Source organism: Erpetoichthys calabaricus, chromosome 17 (assembly GCF_900747795.2).
Source record: "Erpetoichthys calabaricus chromosome 17, fErpCal1.3, whole genome shotgun sequence".
In the NCBI taxonomy this organism is placed as follows: Eukaryota; Metazoa; Chordata; class Cladistia; order Polypteriformes; family Polypteridae; genus Erpetoichthys; species Erpetoichthys calabaricus.
Window position 1 is genome coordinate 30,045,044 of NC_041410.2, and position 14,919 is coordinate 30,059,962.

Below are 14,919 nucleotides of genomic sequence, written 5' to 3' on the forward strand. Positions count from 1 at the left end.
ACAGGAGAGACAGTAGCCAACAAAGATCTTTTCTCAATGTCAGTCACTCTGTGTGTCTTTTCCTGAAAAATAGGCCAGAGAAAGTAACGAGAGTATACCATGAGTTCTTCAGAATTAATTCGATGTGCTCATCTGCTGACTGCTTGGCTAACTCGATCTGCTCGTTTGCCTTCTTATACCTACAGAACTTGGTCATTAGGCTAGCTGTCCAATTATGTTTCGCCTGCCTGACTGGGCGTTTTTTTATTGAGAGAATCAATCTTGACTTTTCTTTTAGTCTGTCTCTCCACTAGGTCTTATACATTTGGTTCTGTCAGAATAGCCCACCTTCTGTCTGGTTGTAAGCTTGTTTAGAATTTAAAAAAAATGCCAGAGGTCCATGTAGGTATTAATCTGTATGTTTGTGTGTCAATCACACTGGTTATCTTTGCATCTGGTCTCATTTGCCCACTTGACTGATTGAAGAAACTAGCTTCAGACATCTGTTGCAATTCCATCTGTTCCTTTTTTGACTGCCGAAGTGACGGTCTGTATATCCACTTGCCTGGATGTTTTTCTGACTTTCAACCAGGCTGACCTACTGTGTCACAGCACAAGGTTTTAGTGGCATACGTTTAAGCTGTAAGTGATTGTCATATTTCATTCTGTTTTCTTTTACTTCATTCATGTTTTGATTCGCTGGGTGGTATCATCATAAAATGATCTAAAGAAGCCGTGTTCCTCAAGAAGTTAAACAAGTTAGCCCCGTGCACATAGGTTATCCTCCAGATGTTTTTGTTTCCTCCTACAGACTGAAGATGTTCATGTTGAGGAAATCAATGATTTTATTATAAACTTTTTCCATCATAGTGGAATTCTACAAAAGCTTATTCCCATCATTTAAAAAAATAATGTTATTGTGTTATTTTGCAATGACCATTGCGTTTTTTTGCTACAGTATTTCCTGGTGTGGTCAGTATCATCATGCATGCACATTCTGTGGTCGTCATGTGACAGCTAGGATATGTTAAGGACATGCATAGTTTGCAACCAAGTGACATGAACTAAACAAAAGTCACAGGTATACATTTAATCTTGCATGTGCTGAGGGGTAAGTTTAATCTGCCCAGTTTAGGGTTATAGGGGGCCAATGATCATCACAGCAGCACTGGTTATAAAGCAAGGACCAAATGTGGTGGATGGTACACTGGTCATTTACGGGATTGTGCTTGGTGCAATCCAGTAATACATACCTAGAAATAAAGTATGTGTTTAATTTTAATCTAGTTTTTTACTATAGATATTTTAAAACAATGGGATCTGGTGGCTAAACGACTAGGGTTCATACCTCAAATGTTCAGAGGCTCAGGTTGGGGATGGAAAAGGGGATAAATATTATTTACTTAACAGTACATGCATTTTGTGTGTTTTTGTTTTTAATTAACAATTACACAGATCAATGCTACCAATGCACTGTCCCTGCACCAAGCTGGAATCGGTGTGCCACTGTTAAGGACTTATTTGTCTGTAAAAGTCCTATGTTTAGAGTGAGCTATTGTGGACATCTCTGAGGGAATCTGTTTTTGACGTGTTACACCCCTTAAAACTAGATTCATTACAAACTAAAAACTAGATACATTATAATTTGCTCACTTATTAATCCTTGCTTGTTTATCTTGTCCCTTTGATTACCTAGAATTTTGGAATTAGGACAAGAAGCAGTTAATGGATAAGGTAATTATTGTTTTCAGAGAGTTAGTTTACATCCACACTGCTACGTTTTTGTTTAGTAACGTTAGACGTTATTCTCCATTTTGCCCTTTTGTCCACATTACCCTAGAGTTTTTAACCCCTCAAATTGGAGACTCTTGAAAACACTCTCTAGAGCCATATTTTTTGAAAATGGTGGCTTGTTCTTTGCAGTGGGGATGTGTGAAAATTTAAAGTTTTGATAACGCACACTCTGTTTGCACTGTGATTGGTTAGTACTTATTTTGTGGTACTTTCCCAAATCCATTCTACTTATTAAAACAACTCATTTTTTGATTGGTCACCCTTAACAGAAAAAAACTATGTTCCAACATAGCAGACATAGAGGAGCTGCTTTCCATGGTGCTTGTTTTGTTGCTTACCTGTATGCATCTAAATAGTGTTTTGTACAGTTTGAATGTTGTATACATCTGCAAAAGGCATATAATTTGCTGGTCACCGTTCTGCCATAAATCCCAAGGCTGGTAAGCCTTACCATCCCTTCAAGAAGGTTTCTGCTGATGTGTATATCCCCAGTGTAGGTGAGAGGCTACATCATCTGCGTTTTCAGTCATTTTAGTGTTAACAGAGATCGTTTTGTCGTAAAAACTCCTCTTGTTAATGAAAATGTAATAGTGTGGACGTAGCCTTAGATGCCCTCAAACCCAGTCATGCCCAGGCATCTGATACAGTGATATGTGATATATATTAATCTGTTTAGAGGATCTGACACCTTCATTGGTCTGTACATTTCTTCTTTGCTTGTCTGTATCATTCAAGGTGGCTAGTAAATGGTGTCATTTGTGACCTATCAATGAGTTTGATAAGTGAGCACAATTCACAGTATTTCTAGCATGCTGTCTGAGAATTTTGTCTTTATTTCCCGGCATTCTTACATGTTTAGTAAGTGTGGTGTCTCACACTTTACTGTCATGGACATATTTACCAGCCTCTTGGTTTTGCTGCCTCCTCTCACTACTTCTCTAATTTAGCCTCTTTCTTGCCTTACCTGGCTGCCAAAGCTTTAAAAATATTTTTTATACTATTTTTGGTATTTTCAGTTTTTTAATCCAAGCAATTTGAATCACAATGGACAGGCAAACACCCCAAATGCCAATTGACAGGAACATCTCAAGCAAAATGTAAACTAATACTATCTCAATAGTGACTTGATTATTTAGTAGGTAAATTGGTATAGTGAGGGCACAAAATAGTGTTTTGAAGAATTCCAATAGGTGACACATCCACAGAGCAGTATAAATCGCGGTTGTTTCCTAGCTCTTGGAACTTAAAAACATTCTGTGTTTAAATGTATGTGAAACTGGTAGAATATAGATAAGTAGGGTAGCCTTAGGAGATGTGCTAGTGTGCATTAATTTACTTTGGAGACCTTTGAAATTAAATCCTTGTTTTAAATATAAGGCCTGTTTTACACAGTACTAATAGAATGACTTGTTTATTATCCTGCAGCTGCAGAGGGGAACATTTGACCTTCCATCTTATGATGCTCTTGAAGAGATTTTGCCAGAATATGAATACCTATTCCGTGTTCATCCAGCCGCTCAGGATCCTCATTATGGACGCAGACATCCCCACAGGACAGAACCCAAACAGCCTGACAAGAGTAAGGTCACTGAGTCCACAGAACGGTCCCAATCCCCACCTCGCCGTACCCATTCCCCTAAGAGGTAAGAAACTGGTAGACCATCTGCAGGAAAGTAACTTGCATTCTGTATAATCTTTCTTTAACATGCCCTTTAGAGAAAGGATACCTCCATATATATCTAATCTTCTTTTGCTAAATTCTTACTTCATATTTTTAAAATTGGAACGTTAACACAATATTACACTACATTTACTACAGTTAACCCCTTAAGTAAATAAAATGTGCTTGTGAAATATAAATAGTGCTTTTGAAAAGTATTTCAAGCCACTAGGACCTTTAAGTTTTATCCTGATTAGCTCAGTATGATTAAGCGTCTGTCTCACTGTATGTTTGAATGTGTCTTCAGAGTACTGACATTCCTTCTAGGGTTCGTCCCCTTTTACAACATAACATTTATAATGTAGAATCTTAATGTATTTATTTGGGATTTTTGGTTAGGGTTTAATTCAAAACAATTATTTGCTTATGGGTCAAAATTCTTAGAAAGTAAAATTCATACCATGACTAATCCCATAAGTATTTAAGCAAAGGGTGAAGACACAGCCTCAAAATAAATACAAAGTAGACAAAATCCTTACTGCTCCAAAACTGCTTTGTTTGTTGCTGGTGTCCTCTGCACCCCATAGCCCTGAAAACCCTTTAATTTACTATTTTATTCTATTTCAGTAGCATGGTCTTACATATCCCATCTGGTAGTCTGCTGTCTCTTTCTAACCTGGAAGGTTTTTATTGGTCTTCTGGTAGCTCCTCATAGCCTAAACATGTGTTGCACAGATCTGGAGCCCTGTAGTAATAGTGGAAATTCTACATATTTCTTCCCAATGCACCTTAATTTCTTTTTCACTTGGGACCTCTGTCTTCATGCTATACACATGGAGTTGCAGCTGCATTTTCAGCTGTTTGGAGGAACAATCTATTTGAATTAATGAGTATGAGCACCTAATAAATTGGCCAGTTGATTATTAATTAATTATTTGCTTAAGGTTCGCAATATCCAGATACTGATTTGTAGTTATTATATATTTTCTTCATGATGTTAATCTCTCAGATTGTTTTTGATTGATCTGCTTCTTTCATAGCTTCATGATAATTTTGTAATTTAGAAACAGGATTTAATGTAATATTTCTATTTTTGTACAGATTGTAATTCCGATGCAGTTTCTAGATATATGCTTTTAGAAATAGGACACAATTGCTAGTGTTTTATGGAAGACTATATCATTCTGTAAAAAGGCTTCTTGCTCCTTTGTGAGCAAAACATACTGTAAATGTGAGTATTCTTACCGAAAATTACAGTACATATATAACTACCTAATACAGTTTGTTCATAACATACAGACATGATCTAATTTTATAACCTTTTTAATGCTGTCATATTACATAGTGTGAGCTGTACAGAACACTGTCACAGATTTACCTCTTACCATTTATATGGTGGGTGAACATTTTTTTTCTAGGACAAAAAGTAGTTAGGAAGTGACCAGAATGGTTCAGTTTATCTATTGATTATCTGTTGTGTGATACTTCTTTTTCTGTATGGTAGTATGGCAATTAAATTTTGACAATTCAGTACAGTGTTGCAGTAAAAAAAGAGAAAAAAGACTCACAAAGTTTTATATGTAGAAGAGTACAAAACAGATTTCAGAAGTCCATTCACACCTAAAATCCATGTTCTTATTTAATCACACAAAAGTATGTTGTTAAAAAAATGAGTTTTAATTTTTGCACAATGCTGTCCATCATAACAATAGTACAAGTATTTTGTGCAATTATATTTTCCAGAAGATGTATAGCAACATGTCATGCTACTAACTATAAGGTCTGTTTTAACCATTTTAAGGCGGTTGTTGACAAAAGTCAACATAAAGTGGTAGAAGACAGATACCATTATTAAGCATCAACAAACATTGCCTGGAGTCTGTAGTTTGATTTTTACCTGCTAGGAGGCAGCATAGACCAGGTGATCAGCACAGTCTTGTGCTCTTCAAAATACTTGGTTTAGCATCAAATATCGGTCATCACTATCAGTAAAATAAATGATATACAGAAGTTTTCAATATTATCAGTAACTTTCATTCTATACTGTCAGTTAAGATGCTTGAACTGCTAGAGGAAACTGAGGTACATGGTATTGAGAGTCCTGCTGTATTATCTTCATGTGTGAGTGAGAGTATTTCTCCTACATTACATTTAGGCTTCCATGTCAAGTGAGCCACTGGTCTGTTACCAGATGTGAAGCTGAAATGACTACACATTTTTGAGTCCTTTGGTCTTCGATTTGCACTGTCCATCTTTGCAAAATCTCAAAATGTGATTAACGTTACTTTTATCAATGACGTGATGTATATAATAAGTTATAAGGCATCTAATTGGAATCAAAATTTGTTGCTAACTATTTTTTCATACATTATTATCAGCAATGTTAATTAGTTATCATAGTCCTCGTAATCCCCCTGTAACTCTTCGATAAATAGGTAAAGGTTTATTAAAACACCTTCATAAAGCATTTTGGGAGTGCATGTTCTTTCCACCAATATTCTCTCTCTTGCTCTACGGCGGTATTTAAAGACTTTATTTGACTGCTAGTTGTCATCTAGATTAGTGGCCTCCCCCAATAATCTTCTTGCATGATCAGACGTTTTAAGGGATAACCTAGTCTAGGCACGTTTAGAACTTTGTAATACTCTTTCAGTTTCTTAATGGTTTATTTAACTGTACTCCAAAGGATATTCCTCAATTTGGATACTGCCTTGCTTCCATGCCCTGACTTGTGCATTCCAATCACCTTTTCACAGAGCTGCTTGGAGTGTTCTTTTTGTTTTCATTGTGTAGGTTAGACCATAATACTGAGTCCCCACTAGCTGGATCTTCTAGATAACGTGTATTTATACAATCTGTTATTTTATGTTTTATAATTAATTTGGATCACTTAGCAGAGGCATGTTTTCACTTTGACATTAAGGAGTCTTTTTCTGTCGGGCAGTGTCAAAAGAGGTCCATTTAAATTCAGTGTGTGGTTCAGTTTTCTATGTAATAAAATGCGAAAGCTTCCAAAGGGGGTAAATAATCTTGATAATTTCTGTATTATCTATATTATTTATTTATTATATTACATATTTATTGACTATATTTATGTATCTAGATTGCATAATACAATACATTGCATCAATCTTGCCTTTGCACAATGTCTTGTCTTGTTTGTGTTTTAATTTTAAATTAAAATTTTAAATTTAAATTTAAATTCTCTTTTTAATTTTAATTTTTTATTTGCACTTCATGTTGTTACGCTGTGGACCCTGAGCTTCACAATTTCGTCTATCTGTATACTTATATATGGTTGAGATGACAATAAAGTTCGCTTTGACTTTGAATACTTTTTATAGGTACCGTATAGTGTAATATAGTGACCTCCACTCACAGTGTGTGCTGACAGCAGAGGAAGACTTGACTAGAGAAACTGCTGTACATAAAAGAAAGCAGAGCAGCTGATGCTGTCCGTACTAGACCGGTATTAAGACCGGCCTCACTTTAGCATCTCCCAGATTAACCATGCTTTATATTTTATTATTTTGCATAAGATCTAGTATTTGTTTTCCATTGCTAACGCTAAAGCCTGTCATCTAATTTAGACATAACAAAAGGACAAGGTCAACAATAGCCAAGAGACAATAATATTACAACTACATGGACAACTTTAAAATGATTATAGTCCACCCTGTGAAAATTTAATATAAATGTCAGCTGTTTGGACTGCTGACATGACAAGTCCAGCATTTCTATCAGTCTTATCAGTTAAACATGCAATTGGCTTCACTTTTGTGAACAGTTTTTTGTTGAGTAAATATAGTATTGCTTGTTTATTATTCTGGCTCCTGCTTGTTTCATCTACCTATATGCGTGTCTTTTAGGGATGTCAGATTTGTTGGGAGCATGCACGGCTCACATTGAATTACACTAATTGAATATATTTGTATATATAATAAATAGAAAAAACTCTTATCTGTAGGCAAAAACTGGTATTCAATGAAATGTTGCTTTAACATGCACTAATTTTGACCTTGTGTTAAACTACACATGCTAAAAAATATTACTGTATTTTACAAATCTTGTTTTTAACATCACTCCCACAATCAACCTTTTCATGTATTTGAATGGTTAGCTTATAACTTTATCATTAAAATGAACACACCCCTTCACATCACATTTTCGGATAGATTTTTTTTTTTCTTACAGCTCTGCTTTTGAACCAACAGTTCTTTTAAGAACTGATTCTCAGGCACCCTAGTATCTTTCTGCACCAGAACAGTTTTTGGTTCACTCTTGAACTTGAGATCCCTGACTTACTGCTGTTTTATGCTACTCCTGGTAATCATTTATCACAGTAAGGAAAAGCCAATTTCTTTTACATTATTTCTGATTTTTCCTTTTATTACTATAGTGGCTTTTAAATCAGCATTTTAAAGAGTGTTTTCAGTGTCAGCAGTGTTTGTTTAGCTACTTCACCTGACACAGTTTCACACACTGCATATTATTATTATTATTTACTTAATTGACAGACATTGCTTAAAACAATGAAGTGTAATTGAAAAAGCAACTATTACAGTAGCACTCAACTGGTGTCCCATGTTGCAAAGTATTAAGTTGGGGCCTTCAGACCTAATCTATCGCCTAAGCATCTTGTGCTTTGCTTTAAAAATTCCTTTGTTTGTTAATGTAGTAGTTTCTTAACAAGCAGTCACACTCATTTTTTAAAATTGTTCTAAGTTGCTGTGATCTTACAACAATATAACAATACTAGGGGGTTCGTCCCTGCTCGCTTCGCTCGCCAACCCCCTCAGCCTGCGTATCTCTGCCGCTCGCGTTGTGAAGAGGGGGACTGAACGCACCCCAAGGAGATGCGGTTGTTCCTCCGAAACCCCCTCTTAAATGGTGATACAATTGGAAACAAGTACAGTTTTTTTTTCACCTCCTCTTTGCTTGATCAGCTGCTGGTTTGCTGCTGCTGCCGTGCCGCGTGATCTGCATCTCGCGCAGCACTTCGAACATTTAAAAGCCTGTACAGCAGCTGTTCTACTTTGTCTTTTATTTCCGGACCCGAGTATGGTTAAATGTCTTGGCACAAAGTCTCGTATTGCGGGACGTGAGTTCCTGATATTTTTTAGTTTGTAATTTAAAAACGGAATAAGAATCTGAAAATCTAACATCACATTAAAGTTTGATAAATTCTGAAAAGAATGATACCAAACATATATATGTAGGTTTTAAAATAAGCTCGATTTAAAGCGTGACAAAAAAAAGTGACATAAAGACGTCACATAAAATCGTTGCACAAAATCATTGCACTTTTAGGCTTAGGATTTTATATATATAGAGTAGATAATTTATAAATAAATATTTCTAAATAAATTTAAATTATAAATAAATAATTATAATGTATAGCAAGGTATCAGAGTCATGGACTGTGGGCTGGAAGTGGCCATTGGACTTATTTTTAAAATGGCCTACCTCATCAGAATTCAAAACATGTTTCATACAATTCGTGATGAATGTTAGTTTTCTCAGAGACCCTCTTTAACGTGGATCATACGTAGGTTTTAACTATATATAATGTAGCTGGATTATATTTACATCTGCCATAGTATAGTGCAGCACAGCACACTAACCTGTAGTTGAAATGGAAATTATTTGCCTCAAAAAACCCAACAACAAAGTGAAAAGAAGATAACATGCTGTGGTAAAGCACATTTGGAATCCGTGGCAGTGCGTGAGTTTAAAAAGATAAATAAATATAAATAAAACAGTGAGGTAGGAGAAACCCCGTGAGTGCAGGTGTGTAAGAGAAAAGTCACACGCCTGTGGAAATTTTTGATGAGAGGATTGGCTTATTGCATTTGACATGCTCGCAAGTAATTGGTGCAGATGTCCCTCATCAGGGCTTCATGGTTAGTTTGGCACACCTCTACTCACTGGGGATAAAAGGGGTCTGTGAGCAAGGAGGAAAACAAAAATGCAGAGGAGATTGGATTGGCAAAGAGAGAGAAAAGAAGAGGATTGGATGAGAGGCAGAGCAGAAGGAAGGTGACATAGCAGTCAGGAAAATCCTGCACCAAACCTTAGTGAGAGCGAACCAGGGACAGACTGGAGTACTCCTGCTAAGTAGTTGCAAGCAAGATCGATCAGATATTCCTAGAGATCCTGCGGATGTCAGCAGAGGCATCAGGAAGATGCATTTGGGCTTGGTACCAAAGTAAGGTGGCTGAGACATGGAGTCAATGAGGGACTGTGTTCTCTGACATCTTCAGCCCATTGATTATACCTGGGAGATAGGTGAGCAGAGCAAGACAAGATAGAGGGAGATTGAGCAAATCTGCTCTGGAGACAAGGACAGATTCTGCTTGATTTTATCCTGCTTTTTAATGGATTATTTATAATCTGTATTTAACTAGGACACCACGCATACTACTCTGATATCAAGAACTTTGGTGTTTTAGCATAATGCAAAAGATGTGACAGTCTCATGAAAGAGACAGTAGCTTAACATGCCGCTGCTGTTACTCTGCTTACTTTTTAACTTTGCATGTGTGTCAGTGATAGCCACCCTTCCGTGGCTGCTACCACCCTATACAATTTTTTTTTGTCTTTTCTGCTGACTTGATTTTTGTATGTGGATAAGAGACTCATTTGCATTTCCGCTCATGTTAAATGTGGTCCCTATCCATTTTAACCAACACCAAATGTGGTCTGTGTGATCCATCACCAGAGCATTTACACCCAATTTTTAACATGGCCTAGTGCCATCTGATCGTGACTCGCATTAATGCAGGTGTAAATAGGTGTAATTTGCTTTAGCTACAATTCTCTCCTGTGTCTGGACTGCTGCTCTTACCCAACTTTACGAATTGTAATTTTCTCAGTCAATGATGATTCCAATCTTCTGGCTGCATTTCAGAAAAGTTAATAAAGAGGTAAGATGGTTTCAAGAGAGGTACAAGGCAAAATTTAAGATTGTGATGAGCAGAGAGGTACCCAAGTGTCTTGTTTTTAAAGAAAATGTGGTGGTAGGTGTTTTTTAATATATTCCAGTCCATATTGGGTATACAGTATAATGTGTTATTTTTGGCCTTAAATAAAAGCCACTTTGACACCCCTGTGTAGAGGAAATACTTAAAGATTTTTATAATGCAGCATTTACTAGATTCAGTCTTTTTATTTGTGAAACACATAAAGACTTGCTTAATTGTAACAGCAATCATATCATTACATGTGCCAAGTGATAGTGGCTATCCACTTACATACTGCCACCTTTCCCTGACCCCCAGAGCACAGAGTAGAGGTGCTACAATGATGTGTTTCAGTGCCATGCAGAGCACACAATAGGGCTCTTCAGATGCAATTTACCATGGCAGCATCCAGATTGCACTTGTACAAGGTTAATTAGCATGGTCCTGATATGGTTGTTTGAGGGTGGGTCAGAGGCACGTTCATGTATGCACATTTTCAAGATGACTGTGATGTATAAAGGTAAATTTCATAGAAATATATGTACAGCAGGTTTTATAAAACTGATTTTTTTTTTGCTGTACATGTAGGTCCAAGTTCCCTGCATTCCTATAATGGAAATTAGGATGTTGGATGAATAAAGTGAAATGTTCAGGAAAAATTTTGACTCAAAATGAGTGAAAATTTGCAAAACAACAATAAAGTTTATCAGTTTGAACATTCGATATCTTGTCTTCGTAGTGTATTCAATTGAATATAGGTTGAAAAGGATTTTCAAATCATTGTATTCAGTTTTTATTTACGTTTTACACAACGTCCCAACTTCATTGGAATTGGGGTTGTACATTCACTAAACATTTTCCCTTTCTTCATATGCTCACATAGCCTACATTCTGAAGGCTAAAGTTAGCTTCAAAAGCTAGGTAGCAGCAGAAAGTTCCAGTTACTTTTGTTGTCAGCTCACTAAATAACTTAGTGCCATTAATAGTGTTGTCACGTGAAGCACCACACATCGATGTCAGTTAGACACAGTGTGTTAATAATGCTTTGACCTCTGTGTGTTTAAGGAAATTTGAAACAATGTAGAGCCAATCACATTTCCAAGTGCTACTGAAGTTGTGAACCGATGCAGTGTTTTAAATTTCATGATAAACGGCTTTTCTCACCTGTTCTAAATAAAGTTGATATTTTCATAAATTATGCCGCTTCCTCTTCCAGTGCATTTTTTTGTGCAATCCTTTCTTTCTCAGAATGACCTTTGTTTGTTCTTTTACCATTTATAAAATATAGAAACCATTGTAAAATCCTTAAATGTTAAACTACTGCTTAAATACAGTAAGCAGGTTAAGAAAATGGATGGTTGAAAGTTTTTAATTTCACTCCTGCCGGGTTATGCTATTTAAGGAGGGGTTGCCTCCTTTACCCCTAGAATTTATACTTGCATACAAAGTGTGGTTATACCACCTGGGGAGGCACCATCTTTTAATTGATTTATTAAATGCATGTGCATTTATTTATGACAATTTGAAAGAGTGGGCCAGCCAAGAACCATCACCAGCCCACCAGGTAATCTCACAGTATTCCTGATGACCACTCCACCCCTTCACGTAAGCAATAATGTTAGTGCATTTGCTAATTTATTTAAATAGATAATAGTGAGAAGAACAGGCTATAGTGGAACAAGATTAAAGAAAAGACAACCTTCATTTTTAGCTCACAGTCTAAATTGTCATTCATAATTGTGAAGTAGGCCTGTATGTTAATCATGATGCATGTCTGAAAGATAACTACAGTATGCATAAGATGCCTCCTGCACATGATAGCTTTTGGTGTTGCAGTTATGAGGTATCTCAAATGATACAGCAACAGTGCAAAGCATTAGAAGACTGGCATTACATAAGTTTATTACTTGTTATTGAAGGAGTATGCGGTGAAATGTATATTGGTGAGAAGGTGTGAGTAACTACATATGTATTTATGCCTTGACTTTGTTTTTCTTATTTTGTTAGAGACTATGTGGGACAAAACCAGGTAACAGATGTTGCTGAACACGAAGCTGTGGTGAGTATTCTGTATGCAGAACACAACAAATGAGAAATACCTAGCTCTGGGGACACAACTACAAATGAATCTATCAGTGTGTTTAAATGCACACCCATAATCGGATTAAGGGGAATAACCCGATTAAGGGAGAAACCTGTGTTTTAAAAATCCACGTTTACATGGGCAAGTAATCTTCTGGAGTTCTACTTTGTCAAAGTACAAAAAAGTACTCTGCTCAGGACTAAAAAGGTTTAATTTTCTGAGTCTGTCAGAGTACATGTCGTGTAAGTCCTGGGATGCACCTGGTTGTTCTCCTCTGCATGGTTTAAAGTGCTGCTATGTCTTTCTTGTAGTGTGGTGACCAGAACTACACAAAATACTCCAGATATGTGGTCCCATTAGTGTATTATATAGTCTGAGACAATTACCAATTAGTGTAATGTTCATGTAGTTCAGACAAAGGAATACTCAGAGAGAATACTGGGATAATACTTAAATTTTACATGGATAATGGCCAGACCAGGTATTGCTGTGGGGTTTTGGGAGCTGTGGTTTATCTAGACAGCCTTATTTGTACTTATTTATTATATGTTGAGTAATTCTTTCATTTGGTAGATATGGATCGTGGGCACTATAGACTGTTTAGCAATAATTGTTATATAGTGTATAGAAAACTTACATTTTTTTTTTCACTGAACCCTGATGGTGAACAGAACCCAACCTCCTAGTTGTTGTGAATGCAATTACCTGAAACAGGACTGAGAAGGTTAGGAAACTCCAAATCCAGTTGGAGGTTATCATTCAGTTATTTATTTTTGTAGTGTCTTCCACAACAAGTTATTTCACTAAAGAATGTAAAATAAACCAGTGTAGAGGTTACAGTGAGCACAATGCTAATCTCTAAGTGTGCCACTGAGCCTTAGAATAGACATCTGTATCCTCAGGGTATTACTCGACAACAAACATGACAGATCAAGTTGCAGTTTTATTTTCTTAAGAACTGTATCAGACTATGAAGATAGGCACATTTAAAGTTGCTCATAAATATAAAGTATAATATATTTTGATTGAAAGGTGGTTAGAAGTGTTGCCTCACAGCTCTAAACTCTTGGCTTAAAATCCCACCTAGGTGCTGTGTGTGTGGAGGTATTCTGCCAGAATTGGAATGTGGTTCACTAATGGATAGATGAACCAGTACCAGTCGCACTCTTAAATTTTAAAGGGGTTTTCTTTCATCCACACAAAACATGAATTTATATTTAGTCCCATGTTCTGCTATTCTAAGCAGACTAAGACTGTAAATCCCATAGTAAGTCTCAAAGAGCTTCTGTTTTTCCTTCAGTACATCTCTCTTCAATATACATCTTACTGTTTTCCGGGTATTTCACATCATTCTTGTGTATGAGATCTTCCTATTAATTTTGAAATTGTGTTTACTGAAAAAAGTTCTTTAGAGAATAAAACCTCCTTGATTTTCCACACCTTTCTGCTTTAATGCATACTGTATATTCTGTAACAGTGCACCAAACTGTAACATGCTAAATGTGCAGGGGAGTCTGATTAAGTCCGTGAGGGTTGGTTTCAGCCCAGTAGCGAACGTTTTGCTTATTTATGCAACCATTCAAATGGAAATGTGCCTCGTCGCTGTACTTGACGATGGCATCTCGATGAACGGTTTGCAGAATGTTCACACACAACTCTCTATGGGTCTCCCAGTCTCTCTCAGTGAGTTTCTGCACTACCGTCATTTTTTATGGATGCAAAGTAAGGTCCTCATGCAAAATCCTCCTTGAAGACGTGTTAAAAATGCCTAAGGCAGAAGCAGGTTTGTGCACTGAACGTCTAGGAGACTGCAAAATTGATGCCCTTACAGCTTGGATGTTTTCAGGTGTTCATACAGTCAGAGGACGGTCTGGAGATTTTCTGTTCAATGTTGTACCCGTCTGTATAAATTTAGCTACCCACTGAAGAATTGTTGTTTTTGAAAAACGCTTCAACAGGAAAAGCACAGTGCGCACTGGACCAAGGCATATTGCCAACTGAAAACTACAAGGAATCACCTATCAAAGGTCCCCCACCCCAACCCAACCCACTCAGCTGCCTCTTTCAATAACCTTGAGAAATGTGGTACTTCTTTTTGGCTCACGCTGTATGTGTGTGTATGTGTGTGTGTGTATATATATATATATATATATATATATATATATATATACCAGTAACAGGAATACACTTGACTTGAGCATTTCATAGTTTTTGATGCTCTTGCTGCTTCCTGAGCAGCTCTTCTTTTCTCCACCCTAAAACTGATTAAGTCAGTGTTTGTGTTGCAATTACTTAGTACGTATTATTTACTTTTTCACTTATGCTGGCACTTAAGTCTTCAATCTGCCTCAAGAATGATTTAAGATATGAAGAAGTAGGGGAAGTGATGGAGAAGGTGGTAGGGATGAGAATGGCGCCTGTACGTATGCGCCTCATGGCCG

General features: G+C 36.7%; 1 protein-coding gene across 2 annotated transcripts in view; it reads left to right on the plus strand.

The window, feature by feature from the left end:
* The window catches only part of ccdc33 (coiled-coil domain containing 33), a 309,934-nt gene that overhangs the window by 271,639 nt on the left and 23,376 nt on the right, over nt 1–14,919 (plus strand). For both annotated transcript variants that reach the window (XM_051920613.1, XM_051920615.1), the window contains exons 17-18: nt 3,199–3,416; nt 12,403–12,454. In XM_051920613.1, the coding sequence (XP_051776573.1) occupies nt 3,199–3,416; nt 12,403–12,454 (270 nt within the window). The remainder of the gene's footprint in view (nt 1–3,198; nt 3,417–12,402; nt 12,455–14,919) is intronic.